This window comes from Thalassophryne amazonica, chromosome 9 (genome assembly GCF_902500255.1).
Source record: "Thalassophryne amazonica chromosome 9, fThaAma1.1, whole genome shotgun sequence".
Classification (NCBI taxonomy): Eukaryota; Metazoa; Chordata; class Actinopteri; order Batrachoidiformes; family Batrachoididae; genus Thalassophryne; species Thalassophryne amazonica.
The window spans coordinates 95,605,006-95,625,568 of NC_047111.1; the positions used below are offsets into that span (position 1 = coordinate 95,605,006).

Consider the following 20,563-nt stretch of genomic DNA (forward strand, 5'->3'; position numbering starts at 1 on the left):
CCATTTGTAATCCCCCCCAAGTCTATTAATATGTCTGTTTCCATGGCAATTCAAGCCTTTTCAAATGCTGTTCAGATAAGAGGAGATAAGAGCATAAGGAGGAACGAGATAAGAGCAAGTGCCCTGCGGAGATCAGAGCACTGCAGGTCAAGCAGAAGAGCCGAAGTAAGTTGCAAAGAAATGGACCTTCCCTTCCCTTCTAACCTCCACTGCCATCCTGATGAAAAAACGAAATAAGAAGAGCCATCTGTGTTTCCTGTTATTGCAACACTTGGCAAGTGGACTTGCCTTCTGATTTTCTGCAGCAACTTTCTTTGCCTATCCAGTTATTTTCCGCTCAAGTGAAGTTACACGGCAGTGACAGAAATGCCATGACTTTGTGCCGCTGCGGCTAAAACTGTGGCAAATAACTGATATAGTTGCTTATAGAGACATAAGACATCAACTTTGTTTCTGCAAATGCAGTTGAAAACTCCAGAGAGCAATCTGCAATGCTTCTAAATACACAAATTGCATGAAAGCAGAGTCATTTATCAAGAAACCTTATTTAAAACCATGAAACAAAGAAAGATTCTGGCAGCGATACAGTTGAACACTCACCTATCATACCATCTCATGCAGAAACTACACACTGTGAAAACACTTTACCTGTTTGTTGTTATACTTCAGCTGGCTGTTCTTGTAACTGTAGTCAGAATAATGGTCTGAGCCAGTAGAGTTGTCATCTCCCCCCGTTCCTACAAAGGTATTGGCAGCAGGAAGGTCCTGGACAGCCTGATGTTTCTGGGAGGCAGAGGGGGATTGGGCCTGCAGCTGGATGGACGGTAATGGGGAGTTGGATCGGTAGTGCCTGCCTATGTCAGGGCTTCCTGGAGAATACGTCAAGGGCAGGTGTATCCTGGGACTGTCATTGACTCCATCGAGGTTGAACTTTAGACTCTTCTGAAGGCTCACTTCTTCATCTTCACCAAGCGGTTTAGGGGACTTTTGTGGTTTCCCTTTCCTTCCGTGTTTGGCTTTAGCATTCTTTGGTGCTTGTTTGGGGGCATATAAGTCCTTTGTTTCCTTCTTGCCTGCCTGATACCCACTTTTAGTTTCCCTCTGGAGGCGGTGTCGAATAAATACCACCACCAAGATCAGCATAACTACACCTGCCACGCCAGCAAGGCTTCCAAACAAAATGTTACTACGCTGTGCAGCAAAACCACTGTCAGGATCACCAGCAATGTCCCGGTCCAGCGGAGTGTAAAGACTGTGTCCAACAAGGGCTTCTACCAGGCTGACATTTGAAATGGTTTCATTGACATAGATGTGGACAAGGGCAGTGGTGTGACGAGCAGGCTTCCCTCTGTCACTCACTCGCACAACCAAGCGATGTAGTCCACCGTGCTTTCTGGTCATTTCCTTTGCCAGAGTGATCTCTCCACTAGAGGGGGAGATACGAAATAACTGGTAAGGATTTCCGCCAGCAATGCTAAAGATAAGTTCTGCATTAGGTCCGCTGTCCAAGTCTTCAGCTTCCACTATTTCCACATGGCTATCTGGTGATGCCATTGGGGACAAACGCCTGAAGGAGGAGTTTGAAGGCTTGGTGACCACAGGGTCATTGTCATTTTCATCCAGTACATTGATTGTAACAGCTACATATGATGACCTGGGTGTTTCTCCTCCATCAACTGCTTTCAGACGGAAAGTGTAGCTGCTTTCCTTCTCCCTGTCAAATGATATGCTGGACAGAATAGTGCCTGTTCCATTTTGAACAACAAACTTCCCTCCATCAGGCTCTACAGAGAGGTGAACACGAGCGTTCTCACCTTTGTCAACATCAAGAACGGTCACCATCCCAACAGGACTTAAGGGAGGCATATTTTCCAAAACTGAAAAGCTATAACCACTAAGCATGAACTTGGGGTCATTGTCGTTGCGGTCAAGGACTTTTATTACAACAGTTGCTGTCCCTTTATGCGTGGGTGACCCTTTATCTGTTGCAGTAACCCGGAATTCATAGCTTTCTTTATGTTCTCGATCAAGTGGGCTTCGAGCTCTTACTTCACCTGTATTCTGGTCAATTTCAAACAAACCCTTGATGGGTGAATCTGCAACAATGTTGTACATGAGTTCTGCATTAGTGCCACTGTCCGCATCTGAGGCTTTCACATCAACAATCGTTTCACCTGGTTGGTTTTCTTCAGCAAAATCAACCTCAAACAACGTTGGCGAAAATATTGGTGAGTTGTCATTGACATCAGTCACCTGCACCTTCAGAGAGTTTGTACTGGAGAGTGCTGGGTTTCCAGAATCCACAGCCACAATCTCCACTCGGTAATCCCGGACTCTTTCGTAGTCAAGAGGAGTGGTAGTCTGTAAGAAATACTTCCTCTTGTTGTCACTGGATGAGTCACTGGCAGAGCGCAACTGGAACGGCACATCTCCTGCAACCACACAAGTGACAACTGCATTCTCTCCCTCGTCCTTGTCAGACACTTGCACCAAAGCTACAGCTGTTCCCACCGGCATGTCCTCTGAAATGTTTGCCACTCCTTCACTGTGAGTAACAAGACCAATCCCACGAATCTCGACTGCTGGTGCATTGTCATTTTGGTCAGTCACCTCAATAGACACAAATGTCTTAGAGCTCTTAGGTTGAGGGCCCTTATCCCTTGCCACCACATAGAAGGAGAGACTGCTGATTTCCTCCCTATCAAGTGAGCCTTTGACATAGATGATGCCAGTGGAGCGGTCAATTCGTAAAAGTTTTGGGACTGGGTCAATGGCTTGATGAAGTGTATACTCGATTTCTCCATTAGGGCCCATGTCAGAGTCATTTGCTTTAACCTAGAATATAAAAGCAAAAAAGAGAGGAAAAGTAACAGCCTTAAACAAGGGAAAGTATTCAGGATTATTAAAAAAACCTTGCACCATCTCAATTTATTAAATTCAATTATTGAGCTATATGCAATTTCCCAAATAACAAGGCTATTATGATACTGCAGGTTTCTTTAGTTATAGTGTTAATGAAATATGACTTATCAAATAAAATATACTTTATTATGATCCCAAACAATAAACCTGGTGAAAATATGATGAATCATTAGTCTCTCCTCAGAGCAAATATTGGGAAAACACTGAGAAACAAGTTCCAAGGTCCTTCTTAATTATATCCAGTTCATAAATGGTAAATGCTATCATTGTTAGCACTGTTTCATTATTTTGGTAAAATTCCTGTCTTTATATAATATGTTGTATATTTGATTTGGCACTAGCCAGGCAGGTGCGATGTCAAGGTCCTAGCATTGCACCTAATGTTAGCGTGATCTGTCTGTATTTAATCTAAGGTGATGTATTGTGCTTAAAAAATACATACATGAGGTACTGAGAGCCTGAGCAAGAGAAGCCCCTTAAAGCAGTGATTAATAATGGATTTAATTGTTCAAGTATCTTGAAATATCACTAGTGTCACATAACAGAATCATAACAGGCTAAAATTAGCATGAAAACTTTCTAGCATCACATAACCCAATGCTAATAAGCATTACAAATTGTGATGCTAACAGGCTAACATTTGCATGAAAACTGGCTCATGTCATGCAAAATGATGCTAATGGCCAATATCAGCATTAAAAGTAGTCACATAACCTAGTGCTAACTAGTATCACATAACCTGATGTTAGTGTGCTCATGTTAGCATGAGCTGAGTGCCTCAAAGCTTGCGATGTGGTTAAATAAAAACATATTTAAAGTTACAATTTTGTTACAAAAAAAAAAATCTTAGTGCATATGATCTGGCAATTTTACATGTTTCCTGAAAAAAGACAATCTGATTGTGTTTTTTTTTAGATTTTTTTGCCAGACAGACCAACTAATAGACACAGATTTGGGCCTTAGAGAATAAATTACAGGTTCATGTAGATTCAATGAATGAATGGATATCAGAGCACGTTGCAGCAAACGAAGTCTGGCAGATGTTTGTAATTGCTGCCATTCGTCTCTGCATGTGATGCTCTTATACATATCTGTTATCCACCCACTTGCTATTCCAGAAAACAGGCTGTAGAACTGATTCACATGAGAACGCCTGGCCAATTATTTTGTCTGCTTTTTCTTTAATGACAGTCACTGCAATTTCACAGAGGGAGGTAGAGAACATTCTACACATATCATCTTACTCCTACAATCACAGATTGTGAATCTCCATCTGCCTTTCTACCACTATAATAGCAGAACAAGAGCTACAAGTGGTGTAATTAACTCTAGGTGCATAATGCGGTAATATTTATGTGACAGTCAAAAATGCACATTTTAATAATAGCAGTAAAATAACTAATTTAAGAATTATGAGGGGATAGATCTGTGGTTCACAAACGTTTTCTGTTGTGCCTCCACTGCAACCTAAAACAAAACTGAAATGGCCAAACTAAAAACCACCATTGATTCTCTAGTACAGTATTGTGTTGTAAATTAAATTGACCATTTGCATAACTGGCAACATCACATCCCAAGTTTGACTTCCTTAATGTAACCTTTTCAGTTTTAACTCCTGTATTTTTATTTTCACCATTGCACAAGTTACTGCTGAACATGAAAAAGCAACACTGACAGAGAACTCAAGAGTCAGACATGAGTTGTTCTATTTTGGGTTTTGTCTGATATGATGAACATGAGTCACCTGCTCTTCCTGTCTTACACTTTATGTGCAATTCTTCTATCTCCAGAAACTTTGCATGCCTTGTTACTTTTTAATAACCATACTATGAAGCATTTTTAAGGTATTAGTTGATGCTTTGTTCATCATATGCAAAGCATTGTTCACACATTAATTCTCATCAGTAAGTTACTTGTAAACATAAGCCCATTGATGCTTGTTATGCAGATGATCAGAAAATGTATCTGCCTATGAGAACTAATGGATGCGATACATTGACTTCAATATTTAATTGTGTTCATAATGTAAAGCAGTGGATGTCTCAAAATGTTCTTTAACTGAATGATAGTAAAGCAGAGACCATTTTGTTTGGACATTCTGGCAAGCTGAATGTTGTACCATCAAACTTTGGCTAATTATTTAAAACTAGCGGTCAAGAATTTGAGAGTGATATTTGACAGCTGTTTGAGGTTTGATTAACAGATAAACTCTACTGTCAAAGTAACTATTCCGAAACAGTCCAGTCTCACGGAATGAATTAGAATGAATTTGCGCTGCCGTGACAAAAATGAGGTGCTTTTCGTCACAATATCATGAAGCAATAGATTAATGTATATGTCGTGCTGCTGAATCACTACTTGCCGTGAGACTGGGTTGTTCAAAACCCATTTTAGATGTGCTTAATTACCAATAACATTTAGAGTGGCCTCCAAAACTACTCAGCCCCTTGGGATTTCACATTTTTTTTATTTGTTTATGCCATTTAAAATACAAAGAGTAAATCATGGTTCTCAAAAATAAATAAATAAATAAATCTAAAACTGGCTTCTTTAAACTCAAACTCAAAGCAAATTTCTATAACTTGATATAATCAGTTTAATTGCCAGTTTTCTTCAGACAAGTCAGGGGATTGATACATGGACATTCCTAAGTCCCTGAATATGTCTTGGACTTTATTTACATGAACTATGAGGAAATACAAACACTTTGGAGGATTTTCTTAAAAAGAACACCTGAAAGTTCAGCTACAATTTGCCAGAAGGTACATCTGATTTGATGTTGTTGTTGTTTTTTTTTTTTCCAATTCATTATGAAGCTCTATAACTGGTGATACAAAATGCTAAATATGCACTATGTACAATTTCTCCACTCATAGCCACAGAAGCCTATAATGTTTTCTGGGTGTCTTGGAGGCTTTCCTCACTCTTCCCCTTCTTGAACAATCAGTTTTTGAGAAATGACTACTTCACACAGATTTACCACACAGTGCTATACTGTTTGTATTTCTTCATAAATGATGTAAATAAATTCCAAGACATATTGAGTGACTTTGAAATGTTCATGTATCCATCCCTTGACTTGTCTGAAAAAACTGGCAATAAAACAGAATATTACATGTATTATACCAAAGGCGCACATTGCTTATGCAACCCATTATCTTGGCTTGTATCTTTTTAATTAATTTATATTAAGTTGTAAAGATTTGCTTTGAGATAGAATTTTTTATATTGAGAATCCTGATTTGCATTTGTATTTGAAATGGCATATACAAGGTGTGTGAGAAAAGAAACGGACCTTTTTATTTTTTTAAAAAACTATATGGATTTGAATCCCGTGCGATTACGTCAGCCAAACTTGAACCCTCGTGCGCATGCGTGAATTTTTTCACGCCTGTCGGTTCCGTCATTTGCCTGTGGGCAGGCTTTGAGTGAAAACTGGTCCACCCCTCCCGTCGGAATTCCTTTGTCTGACAACTTGCTGAGAGACTGGCGCTTTGCTTTATCAAATTTTTTTCAGAAACTGTGAGGCAGATCCGAGTGGACACCATTCGAGAAATTCAGATGGTTTTCGGTGAAACTTTTAAGGACTGATGAGAGATTATGGAGTGTTATTGTTGCTTTTAGGACTGCCCACGGAGCCGGACAGCGCGCCCCGAGCCTGTTTTGAGCTGAAAACTTCCAAATGTATGGCTCTGTTGACCCAGGATGTCGTGAGAGAACAGAGAAGTTTCAGAAAAGGTCGGGATCAGCAGTTTATTCGGACATTCCACTGTTAAAGGAGATTTTGTAATGAAAGATGTGCGGACGGATTTGCGCGTCGGGACGCAGCCGCTCATCAAGCGGCACCACATGAAAACGCCTCCGTGTTGATAACCATTCGTAAGATTTAGGCGGTTTTCGATGGCTTTCAGTCGAGTGAGTATCCGAGAAATTGTTTAACAGCTGGGCATATTCAAACTTGTCCTGTAAGCCGTCCAACGGAGGTGTTTTGCTGTGGCGCCCCGCCATGAGCGGCTGGGTGCCGACGCGCGAATCCGTCCGCACGTCTTTCATTACAAAATCTCCTTTAATAGTGGAATGTCCGGATAAACTGCTGATCCCGACCTCTTCTGAAACTTCTCTGTTTTCTCACGACATCCTGGGTCAACAGAGCCTTATATTTGGAAGTTTTCAGCTTGAAACAGGCCGACGACGGCGGCTCGGGGCGCGGCGCACCGTCCGGCTCCGTGGGCAGTCCTTAAAGCGACAGTAACACTCCATAATCTCTCATCAGCCCTTAAAATTTTCACCGAAAACCGTCTAATTTCTCGAATGGTGTCCACTCAGATCTGCCTCACAGTTTCTGAAAAAAATTTGATAAAGCAAAGCGCCAGTCTCTCTGCCATTTCCCTGACAATAAAAATCCGATGAGGGGGGTGGACCAGTGCTCACTCAAAGCCTGCCCACAGGCGAATGACGCAACCGACAGGCGTGAAAAAACTCACGCATGCGCACGAGGGTTCAAGCTTGTCTGATGTAATCGCACGTGATTCAAATCCATATAGTTTTTGAAAAAAATAAAAAGGTCCATTTCTTTTCTCACAGACCTCGTACAAATTAAAAAAATGTGAAATACCAAGGAGCCCAATATTTTTGGACGGCACTGTATAACTGTATTTAACAAATGACTTACTGATCAGAATTAAAGTATGTATCATTTACAAATGATGAACAAAGCACTAACTAATTTGGTTTTCATTTGAGTGCACAGATGAGTCCAGAACTGCCATTTAAGCAACATGGAAGCTGAGCAAACAAAATGACTAATGTGTTGGATGGAAAGTAGCAATAACATTTGCTTTGCAATGTGTACTGTCAAACATCCAATAGAAAAAGGGCCCTAAATATGCAATGCACAGGTTTATTTATGTATTATATATTTATTGATGAATTTGATTGGGCTTAATATTCACACACATTCCTCTTCAAAGGCCTTGCAGTTTACTGTTCAATTAATGAACGTATTCTTGTTTGGATGAATGTTTGTTTCATAGGACAGTTACTGTCTTACTGTGCATGGTTAACATTTGAATACAAATGAATGATCAAAAGACTGATGAAAATTGAAGCTTGTTTTCAATTGATAATTGTACACAGCATGTGAATTATAAAATACATGTTTCTCCATGGGGTAAACAGCATTGCACTGGTGCAACTTAATTACATCAATATGTATTTTTGACATTTTAGTTTGACGTTATATTTGCACCATGAGAATCCCTGTGATTAGGCCCTAAGATGAATACTAAATAAATACAATTTTTTGTTTAATATCAGTTCTACTAGATGTCAAAAGTGCATTACATTGTTGAAATCGAGGCTATATTGACATGGATACCTGAGATCTATAGCAACGCACCTGGAGATAGTGCACTTTGTCAGTTCCACTCATGACCACAAGATTACAGTGACCCACATCTTTGTTTGCTGAGCGCCAAAAAGCAATGCGGCTCTTGTACAGACATGGGTGTTTTGGAGTAAGTGCCAGTGGAGCTTCAGATTAAGCTGTTTTAATGTGGCCAACCATTCATTTTCACATTCATACCTATGGACAATTTAGAATCACCAGTTAGCAGAACTGAGAACATGCGAACTCCACATAAAAAGGCCACCGCTACAATCAAATGGAGACAACAACACTCAGGGCCCCTTCACACATAGTACGAATAAGTACAAATCAGAGCAAATCATGGTGGAACAGCTCGTATGAGTGAACCACCAAAACATGGAGCCGACGGGCAGGCGTGAATGATGCAGCTGCGATGGTTTCATGCTGTGAAAAAAAAGAAAAACTAAATGCCACCCACGGGATTTGAACCTGCAATTTCCAAAAGCTCTGATTTCCATCCAGAAGTGTTACCACTGACCTACCATCGCTGTCCTGTAAAAGGTGCGGGAAAATGCCTGATATCAAGAAGGACATGGATGTATTGAAAAAATAAATAAATAAAAGTACACACCATATAAAAACAGTGCATTCTTTTGAATCCCTTTTATCAAGCAGGCAATACAAATATGAACCGTCTGTTCCTCTGTAGATGACCCATGGTCACACATGTACAGTCATAAAATGACATGAATGAGAAGCAGTGTGCTCTTATCATGTCCACATCCCCTGGCAGCATGTCCAGCTGGCCCCACACGCGTGTCTTGTGGATGGCACACCACAGGACAGACACCATGTCATGTGGAACAGAGCTCACATGGGTGATGTGACATTCAGATCGCCTGCTGCGTGTTATGATCTGATGGTCCGTTTCACCTGGGGTAGCCTGTCAATGTGCATGGCGTGCACCTGCTTGCTGCAGCCCATTGCAGCAGCAATATATGTTTTTATGTATGTCCATGTGAGGACAGCAAGCAGACACAAGCGCGTTACAGTGGGCTGTTCTTAGTTCATGTCCGTCCAAACATGGTACGTGTTCTCGTGTTCTCCAGCTGGGACGTCCAGAGCCACAGATCTTCACAGCTGCTCCTGTCGGCTGACACACCCCCTGTCAGTTCAGCACACGCACACACACCAAAGTGTCAGTGTGTCTGTTTGCAAACCACACCCATGGAGCACTTTGAAAAATTTCACATCCAGCTCAAAAGTGATCATCTACTGACTGTTTTCATGCTAATAGTGCAAATGGCCACACATTTTCTATGTGCCAAACGAGCAGTGTTAGAAGTGCATTTGCGTCACCTGGAATTTGGCCAACACCTGCTGCGAGAGGATTTGATGGACTCTCACAGCGCACACTCCGTCTTTCAGGCGGTGGTGTGCGCAAATAGTTGAAGCAACAGGTGTACAAGGCATTGGAGGCAGCTACGATTTTACACATATTGCATACAATTCCTGCTTCATGCGCACTTCATGCTCAATTCGACCATATTTGTACTATGTGTGAAGGGGCCCTTACAACTGTCTGGACATGCAGCCACAGAAATCATGTTAATTGAAATTGCTTTGCATGTTCCTTCCAGTAATTGTCCTGAAGTACAACAGAGTTACACACATCAACAGAGTGGTGGTGGTGGGGGGGTGCTCTTCTTTTTGGGAAACACTTGAATGGGCCGTGCCTTAACATGATGTGGATTTCCAAACACTGCAGATTCTAACCAAACCCACACCTCTAGTACTGAAAAACAAAGGCAACTAAGAAGGGGCGAATCTTGTATTTCTTTGAATTGCCAGTTGAGTATGACTCCTCCAAAAGTGGTCACTCTCCAAAGAGCCTATGTTAATTAATATATGTTAAGTTTTATATATATATATATATGTGTGTGTGTGTGTGCATATAGAAAATTTTATTGTATTTTTTATTTTATTCCATAAATCTGAGATATTAAAGCTTGCTGTAGAGTTAATTGCACTAAAACACCATCAAAGAATTCCTTGTGCCGATATATCCTTTGAGTGAAATTTCAGAATCATTTAATTCATAAGTTTGTGCCTTTATCACCAGGTTAGCACTAATTAGCGGGTAGCTTGGTGACATTAGGTCCACTGGGGTCCAACATTACTAAGGCAATATACTGGTGATATGATATTTAATGCCTGCACCCAACCATTGCCCAGTCCACAACAATAACTAAAAGCCAAACCAACTCTGTTAGCCTTATCTTAGCTTTGTTTGTAACTCTTTGCTCATTTATGCATTGGCCAGGAGTTATGCGATACTACCATGATGGTGACTATTGGTGCCACCCTGTTTCACCATCAAAACTACTTGGGTTTGTCAAGTATGACATATGGAGGCAATGTTTGAAAAACAATTTTTTAAAACACAACTCTTGTGCTGCATCAATGAAAAAAAATAGCTAAGAATATCTGCATCCTCAATCACTTCTGTCCCTATGGCAAACAGCATAAACTACAAAGTAGTTTGATTCAATTCATTACTTGTTGACTCGCAGTAATTTATTTGCAGAACAATCTTACCTGCAACACAGAGTGTCCCACGGGGCTATTTTCTGACACCTCTGCCTCATAAGCAGCTTTTTCAAACTTGGGAGCATTATCGTTGGCATCGGTGACTACCACTCTGAGCAAAGCACTGCTGTAGCGCTGGGGGTTCCCTCCATCCACTGCCCTGATGGTGAGATCATAGGAATCCTTTAACTCTCGATCCAGGTTGCCTAGGACAATGAGCTGTGGGAGCTTTACTCCCCTGTCCTCGGCCACCTGTAAACCAAATAGTGTTGCTGCGTCCAGGCCTGCAGTCAGGGCATAATCAGCCACCCCATTCCTGTCAGAGTCCCTGTCAGTGGCCAGAGGGATGGAGAACAGTGCTCCCATCAGTGTGTTCTCGGGGACAGAGATGGTGAGCACAGAAGAGGGAAACTGAGGGGTGTTGTCATTGATGTCCTGGACCTCAATGCGTCCTTCAATAAGTCGTGGGCTCTGGTTTTGTATCAGATCTGTCACTGACACCTCAAACTCAAGGTAGCAAGGCTTCCCCTTAGCTAGGGATCGACAGTCCCTAAGGGTTTCTCGATCTATTGGGATTTCAGTGGTGAAAATGTCTCCTGTCTTTCCATCAACACGAAGGTAAGGGGAGCCCACCTCCAACTTGTAGAGATGACCTGAGTCCGGCAGTCCCTGGTCTGCTGCCAGGCTGCCAATGAGAGTGTTCGGAGGTTGCTCTTCCTGGACCCTGTACAGGATACTGCCTTCAGCAGAACCGCAGTCCAGCACCAGGACGCACAACAGGACAACTCGTAAAGTCAGTTCCATTAGGTCATCAGAAGATCTGCCTGAAAAAGATAACCACATCTCATTACTTCTGTCAAGTAGATTCTGTTTCATTATTATTTTGTCTGTTAACAACCCAATTTTCATGAAACGTGGCAGAGTGGTGGAGCCTGGACCAAGGTGCAGTCAGGTACATAGGTATTTGGATTGTGACACAACCATTGTAATTTTGCCACAATTAACTTGAGATCAAATAATCAAAATGCACTGGTGTAGTTTTTCAGTTTCAGTTCAAGGGGTTTAACAAACACATTGCATTCACCATTTAAGAATAATGGTTATTTTTAAACATAGTGCCTCCATAAAAAATTGGACAAACTAACTATTAGGATTTTTATGTCTGCCAAGGATGTAGTAAAATCATCGGCATTTCTGTATTTGTCTGTCTGTTAGCAGGATTAGGTCAAAACGTATGAAGAAATGTTCACCACAGAAAGATACTAGGCCATGGAAGACTCCATTAGCAGGTCCAAAATTCTGCAGCAAGGCTCCTGTCTCTCTCAAACAGAAGGACTCATATTTCTCCTATTTTAAAGTCTCTTCATTGGTTCCCAGTGTTGTTCCATTTCCATTTTAAGATCCTAGTGTTGACTTTTAGAGCTTTGCATGGTCAGGCTCCCCCCTACATTAGAGACCTGTTATGTCCATACGGTCCTGCTCAGAGCCTGAGGTCAGTGGATCAGAACCTTCTGAGGGTCCCTCGTACCCACTTTAAGACCCGAGGAGATCGCTCTTTCCAGGCCGTTGCGCCGAGGCTCTGGAATGATCTCCCTTTGTCTCTTTGTTCACTGGACTCTGTCGATGTTTTTAAGAGCAAACTTAAAACCCATCTGTTTCTCCGGGCATTCAAACCTTCGTAGTGAGAGGGCTGTTTTATGACCACTGTGTGTGTCTTCATATTATTTTATTGTGATGTACATTGTATTTTATTCTCAGAATTTTTATCTGTGTGTCTTTTGTGAAGCACCTTGCGACTTTCTTTGTCTGTAAAAGGTGCTATATAAATAAACATTACTTACTTACTTACTTATTAAATTTTGGAGGTGATCCGGATCCGGGTCTGGATTCTGGATCAAGATTTCACTTTATGTAGGCTTTGGAGGATTATGTCAAGAAAAACTACTTCCCGGATTCCCATCAAAATTGCACCACAGATAGATATTAGGGCATGGAAGACTCCACTGAGTTTTGGATGTGATCCAGATCTGGATCTGGATTCTGGATTAAGATTTCACTTTCTATAGGCCCTGAAGGATTATGTCAAAACTAGTTCACAGATTCTCACCAAATTTGCACCACAGATAGATATTAGGGCATGGAAGACTCCATTGAGTTTTGGAGGTGATCCAGATGTGGATCCAGATTCTAGATCAGGATTTCACTTTCTATAGGCTCTGAAGGATTACGTCAAAACTACTTCACAGATTCTCACCAAATTTGCACCACAGATAGACATTAGGCCATGGAAAACTCCACTGAATTTTGGAGGTGCTCCAGAACCGGATTCTGGATCAAGATTTCAATTTGCACGCTTCACTTTGTCAGATTTTGAGGGTTACGTCAAAACGTCTTAGCGGATTTTCACAAAATTTTCACCACACATTGGTGTTAGGCCTTGGAAAATTGTAGGTGATCTGGATCCGGATCAGGATTTCACTTTGTAGACTTTTAAGGATTACATCAGAACTACTCCATGGATACAACATCACGATGTAAAAACAAGATCAAGAAGACACTACTTTGTTTCAGCTTGTGAATTAAATATGACATTGCAACATCTTGACCAGCTTCCAGTCGGACCATTCTGGATCAGTATGCAAATACTGCATTGTGGGGATGAATCCAGATCCAGGCAAAGCCCAGGTCACGATGTGAATCATATATGTTATTTGAGTCGTCGTCAACCCCTTTGCCGGACGTCAGAAATCTCACATTGCTTTTGTTGTTCATGTGAAAGTGTCACATTTTGCTGCCGGTTTTCTTGAGACAGGTCAGAGGATGGGTGCATAAACATTTGTAAGTCACTGGGTATGTGCTGTGCTGCATTTACATCAGTCAATAGTACATACAAAGAGTATGGTGTTGTACAGAAACTATGTCTGGAGAGTGCAGACTGTGACTGTGCATGAAGAAGACAAATGAAGGAAGCCATCAAAACACCTCTGAAGGAATTAAAGGCTTTCACAGTTGTGATTGAAGAAAGTGTGCACAGTGCAGCTTTTGTCCGTTGCATCAACAGTTATAAAGTTTCATGGTGGAGTGGCATACAGATGGATTTTATGAATAAAATACATGAAATTTCAGCTACAGTTTGCCAGAAGACACATGAGAGACTTGAGCCTGGAGTTGATCTGTTTTACATAATAATACAGGCTCTGACAAAGGAGGGGTGTTGTATTAAAAATGGCTGTAATTCCTAAATTTTAATGAGATATTTTGTGAAACCACTTGAAGTAAAGCTGAAAGTAATTTCATCACCATTGTTCTGGTGAACAGAGAAAATATTACATTCGTGTCACTGTCCAACTACTCATGTACCTGAGTGTGTTACATTTTTGAGCAGATCACAGATCAGGATTTTTTCCGCTCTTTCTTTCATATTACAGATAAGGAATGTTTGTTTTTTCTTTTTGTTTTTGATATATTCATCAGTTTCTCAAGTAATATATGAATGGATCATTATGAGATTTGAGCCTTATTTATATGGATTATTTCTCTGAATGCATAGGACTGAGTCTGGCTTTAAATAAAAGTTCAGATTTGGTGGAACAAAATGTTTTATGCATATCATCAATGAGATATGTTTTGGCTTTATATGTCTGCAATCTCAGTGTGCCCTTCTATTTTCAAAATGTTCCCTTTTGTAGTTTGTGCTCAAAGAAGTATCTGCAATGATAAAAACTGCAAAAGCTATTTACCCAAATATTACTTCAATTTCTTTAAAAAAAAAATGGAGGTAGCAGAAGTCATTCCATCAGACCACAAAGGCCAAAGTGGTAATTTTACTCATCAAGGAAAAATAATAGGATTATTAATTCTGACATAAATTGTTCTGCGGTAAATTCGAGCCTGCACAAGCATAATATAGTTTAAATTGAACTTGAAACGCAAATCAAAATACTTCATATTTTTATGTAATTACAACAATATACCACCATCATGCTTTTTTTTTGTCACTAGCATTTTTCTAAGCCAATAGAACTTGTGAACTGAGCTTGCACACTAAACAAACTTGGGGCCAGTGTAGATTGTTTCAGTTACTGTGCAAAATCAAATACAAATCTAAAAGAGTATCTCAAGGATCCCAACCAGACTCATTATTTCACTATTATACTTTGACTTTGAGTGGTGCAGCAATGCAGAAAAACAAAACAAAACAAAACAACAACAACAAAAAAAACACAGTATACAAGTGTATCTAGAAAGTATTCGGAGCACTTCACTTTTTCAACATTTTGTGACAGTCTTTTTCCAACATGGAGTACATTAATTTTTTTTCTCTCAAAATCCTACTGATATCACCCCACAATAACAACATGATTTTTTTTTGGATATTTATTACAAATAAAATACTAAGAAATCACGTGTATATAAGTATTCACACCCTTTATTCAATACTTTGTTGATGCAACTTTGGCAGCAATTATAGCCTCAATTCTTATGATGCCACAACTTGGTGCACCTATCTTTGGGCAGTTTTGCCCATTCCTCTTTGCAGCACCTCTCAGGTTGGATGGGGCGTGTCGGTGCACAGCCAATGTCAGATCTCTCTAGAGATGTTCAATCAGATTCATGTCTGTGCTCTGGCTGGGCCACTCAAGGACATTCAGAGAGTTGTCATGAAGTCACTCCTTTGATATCTTGGCTGTGTGATTAGGTTCATTGTCCTGCTGAAAGATGAACCGTCGCCCCAGTCTGAGGTCAAGAGTGCTCTGGAGCAGGTTTTCATCCAGGATGTCTCTGTACATTGCTGCATCTAAATCCTAACTAGTCTTCCAGTTCCTGCCATTGACAAACATCTCCACAGCATGATGCTGCCACCACCCAGCTTCACTGTAGGGATGGTGCCTGGTTTCCTCCAGAGATGTTGTCCTTCTGGAAGCTTCTCCTCTCTCCACAGAGGAATGCTGTATCTCTGACAGAGAAACCATTGGGTTTGCGCAGTTTAGATGGGCAGCAAGCTCTAGTAACAGTCCTGGTGGATCCAAACTTTTTCCATTTACAGATGATGGATGCCACTGTGGTCACTGGGAACCTCAAAGCGGCAGAAATGTTTCTGTATCCTTCCAAAGAGATAATCCTGTCTCACAGGTCTAGAAACAATTCCTTTGACTTCACACTTGATTTGTGTTCTGACATACACTGTTGACTGTGGGCCTTACACGTAGACTTATGCACATGTAATTTCTTTTTATGTAAAGATTTTGCAAAAATCAAAAAATAAAAACTTATTCACATTGTCATTATGGGGTACTGTGTGTAGAATTTTGATGAAAAAATAAATTCAATCCATTTTGGAATAAGGCTGTAACATAACAAATTGTGGAAAAAGTGAAGATGTGGATGCTTTCTAGATGTACTGTACACTTGATAAAATATATCCTGATATAAAAATCAACATATTTCCTTTGAACAAAGCTGAGCTGCATTGTTACAGCATCCTTGCACTATGACAATGTGTGTACTGAGGGTCATGAAGGCAGTGAAGCATTCCTCAGCATGCACATTATGTAACATGGCTATTATCATCGCATGCAGCTTGCAACAATGCACAATGGAGGGATTCATGTACATGCTCCATTGCTGCTGGCCAGCTCAAATAGTGGAATGATTATGTTTGATTTTGAGCCTTTCAGCTCTAATTACAGACAATTATTTTAGTGTCTTCTTTGAACGGTATCCCTCCTAGCAATACACTTCTGTTTTCATGCTGCAGTTGCTTCAGACTGTAATTATTTCTTGTGTTTATACGCACTGGTATTGGTGCTTGAAACAGCAGTCGATACTGAGGTTAACTGTTGTGGTTCAGAGATTCACAAAACAGTTGATGGCAAATTTCACCAGTTATGTGTGAGTGTACATGCGTGTGTGTGCTGGGACATAATCAGTTATAACTTAAATAGTGTTGCTCATTTTTGAAATTTTAACTGCATAAATACTGAATAAAGTGTAGAAAAAAGGTATAGCATATGGCACCATTCTTGTCCGTTCTTTGGCGAAAAAATAGAAAAGCCTCTCATACACAGAAGGCACATGCATGGCATTTAGAGGCATGTGTAACACTCGCCACCATCCACAACAAACACATTACTAGCTGCCACTAACACTTTACATAACGCCACACAGTTGCCGGCACTCACCAGGGTGTGGTGAGTGTTTTGAACACCTCTTACATGCCACTAACTGTCAATGCATATGCCAAGCACACAGCGTCTGCGTGACAGGCTGGAAAGCACCGGGTAGTTTTGAAATTCCAAATACATGAAGACAATTGGAAAGCAACAGAAACAAAATTGACAAAATATTGGCCAGGAAGTTAGTAGACAATGTGTTTTCTTCAATGCCACTAACCTCAACGCACGCAAAGCGGCCACAAGGGTCGCACGTGTGTGAGTGTGTGTGTGTGTATACAGTGTCCTCTAAAAGTATTGGAACACTTGGTATTTCACATATTTTAATTTGTTTTTGCCATTTCAAATACAAAAAAATAATTAAAAAAATCTAAAATGAGCTTTCTTAAACTCAAATTCAAGGCAGATATCTACAACATGATATGAAATAATAATAAAAAAATACAGTTAAGCTCATAAAGACTTTTTGGTTTTTTGGCCATTTTTCAGAGAATATGAATGACAACACAAAAACTTTTTTTTCACTCATGGTTAGTGGTTGGGTGAAACCATTGTCAAACAACCAGGTTTATTCTTTTTAAATCATAATGACAACACAAACTACCCAAATGTCCCTGATTAAAAGTTTACATACCCCTGTTCTTAATACTGTGTGTTGCCCCCTTTAACATCACTGACAGCTTGGAGTCTTTTGTGGTAGTTGTGGACGAGGCTCTCTGATGGTAAAGATGCCACTGAATATGTTTCGGACTTTATTTACACTAATTACAAAGAAATACAAACAGTATGGCACTTTATGGTAAATCTGCATGGAGTAGACAGTTCTCAAAAACTGAGTGACTGTGCAAGAAGGAGAAGAGTGAGGAAAGCCACCCAGACAACCCAGAAGAAGTTATAGGCTTACAGTAGTGTTCAGAATAATAGTAGTGCTATGTGACTAAAAAGATTAATCCAGGTTTTGAGTATATTTCTTAGTGTTACATGGGAAACAAGGTACCAGTAGATTCAGTAGATTCTCACAAATCCAACAAGACCAAGCATTCATGATATGCACACTCTTAAGGCTATGAAATTGGGCTATTAGTAAAAAAAAAGTAGAAAAGGGGGTGTTCACAATAATAGTAGCATCTGCTGTTAACGCTACAAACTCAAAACTATTATGTTCAAACTGCTTTTTTAGCAATCCTGTGAATCACTAAACTAGTATTTAGTTGTATAACCACAGTTTTTCATGATTTCTTCACATCTGCGAGGCATGGAGTCAACTAACTTGTGGCACCTTTCAGCTGTTATTCCACTCCAAGATTCTTTAACAACATTCCCCAATTCATTCACATTTCTTGGTTTTGCTTCAGAAACAGCTTTTTGGATGTCACCCCACAAGTTCTCAATTGGATTTAGGTCCGGGGATTGCGCAGGCCACTCCAAAACATTAATTTTGTTGGTTTGGAACCAAGATTTTGCTCATTTACTGGTGTGCTTGGGGTCAATGTTTTGTTGAAACACCCATTTCAAGGGCATGTCCTCTTCAGCATAAGGCAACATGACCTCTTCAAGTATTTTGACATATCCAAACTGATCCATGATACCTGGTATGCGATATATAGGCTCAACACCATAGTAGGAGAAACATGCCCATATCATGATGCTTGCACCACCATGCTTCACTGTCTTCACTGTGAACTGTGGCTTGTATTCACAGTTTGGGGGTCGTCTCACCAACTGTCTGCAGCCCTTGGACCCAAAAAGAACAATTTTACTCTCATCAGTCCACAAAATATTCCTCCATTTCTCTTTAGGCCAGTTGATGTGTTCTTTGGCAAATTGTAACCTCTTCTGCACGTCTTTTATTTAACAGAGGGACTTTGCAGGCAATTCTTGCAAACAAATTAGCTTCACACAGGTGTCTTCTAACTGTCACAGCACTTACAGGTAACTCCAGACTGTCTTTGATCATCCTGGAGCTGATCAATGGGTGAGCCTTTGCCATTCTGGTTATTCTTCTATCCATTTTGATGGTTGCTTTCCGTTTTCTTCCACGCGTCTGTTTTTTTTTTGTCCATTTTAAAGCATTGGAGACATTGTAGATGAACAGCCTATATTTTTTTGCACCGTACATCGTATAGGTTTTCCCCTCTCAATCAACTTTTTAATCAAACTACGCTGTTCTTCTGAACAATGTCTTGAACGTCCCATTTTCCTCAGGCTTTCATCTGGCTTCATCCTTAAATAGGGGACACCTGATTCACACCTGTTTGTTCCACAAAATTGACAAACTCACTGACTGAATGCCACACTACTGTTATTGTGAACACCCCCTTTTCTACTTTTTTTTTACTAATAGCCCAATTTCATAGCCTTAAGAGTGTGCATATCATGAATGCTTGGTCTTGTTGGATTTGTGAGAATCTACTGAATCTACTGGTACCTTGTTTCCCATGTAACAATAAGAAATATACTCAAAACCTGGATTAATCTTTTTAGTCACATAGCACTACTATTATTCTGAACACTACTGTATGTGCACTACTATTATTCTGAACACTACTGTATGTGGCTGTGATTGGAGAAATTGTGCACAGTGAACGCTTTGCATTTTGCATCACTACTCTTAGCTTCATAGTGGAGTAGAGGAGAGAAGGATTTTCTTTCACCAAAACAGGTCATATCCAGGCTTCCATCTCAGATGTACCTTCTGGCAATGTGTAGCTAAACTTTCAGGTCTTCTTTTTAAGAAAATCCCCTTCTATACCATTTCATCATGAAGATGGATAACTTGCACTGTGCATAATTTCTCCAATCACAGCCACGTAAACCTATAACTTCTTCTGGGTTGTCTGGGTGTCTTGGTGGCTTTCCTCACTCTTCTACTTCTTGCACAGTCACTCAGTTTTTGAGAACTGTCTAGTCCATGCAGATTTACCATAGAGTGCCATATTGTTTGTATTTCTTTGTAACTGATGTAAATAATGTCCGAAACATATTCAGTGGCAGTTTTACCATCAGAGAGCCTCGTCCACAACCACTACAAAAGATTCCAAGCTGTCACTGATGTTAAAGGGGGCAATACATGTTATTAAGAACAGATGTATGTAAACTTTTGATCAGGGTCATTTGGGTAGTTTGTGTTGTCATTATGATTTAAAAAGAGTAAACCTGGTTGTTTGAAAATAAATGGCTTTACCCAACCACTAACTGTGAGTGAAAAAAAAGTTTTTGTGTTATCATTCATATTCTCTGAAAAATGACCAAAAAAAAAAAAAAAAAAAAAAAAATCCACTTTTGAGATCAACTGTATACAAGCCAAGATGATGGGTTGCATAAGTAATGGAACCCTTTGGTATAATATCTGCAAATAATCAGTTTAATTGGCAGTTTTCTTCAGACAAGTCAGGGGATGGATACATGAACATTTCCAAGTCACTGAATATGTCTTGGACTTTATTTATATGGGTATCAAGAACCAGTTCTTTTTGGATATCATTAAGAAATGATTTGATCCACTGAAATA

General features: G+C 40.1%; 1 protein-coding gene across 2 annotated transcripts in view; it reads right to left on the reverse strand.

Moving 5' to 3' along the window:
• The window catches only part of pcdh1a (protocadherin 1a), a 475,329-nt gene that overhangs the window by 412,367 nt on the left and 42,399 nt on the right, over positions 1 to 20,563 (reverse strand). For both annotated transcript variants that reach the window (XM_034178790.1, XM_034178791.1), the window contains exons 2-3: positions 10,889 to 11,703; positions 649 to 2,835 (exon numbers count right to left, since the gene is read on the reverse strand). In XM_034178790.1, the coding sequence (XP_034034681.1) occupies positions 649 to 2,835; positions 10,889 to 11,703 (3,002 nt within the window). The remainder of the gene's footprint in view (positions 1 to 648; positions 2,836 to 10,888; positions 11,704 to 20,563) is intronic.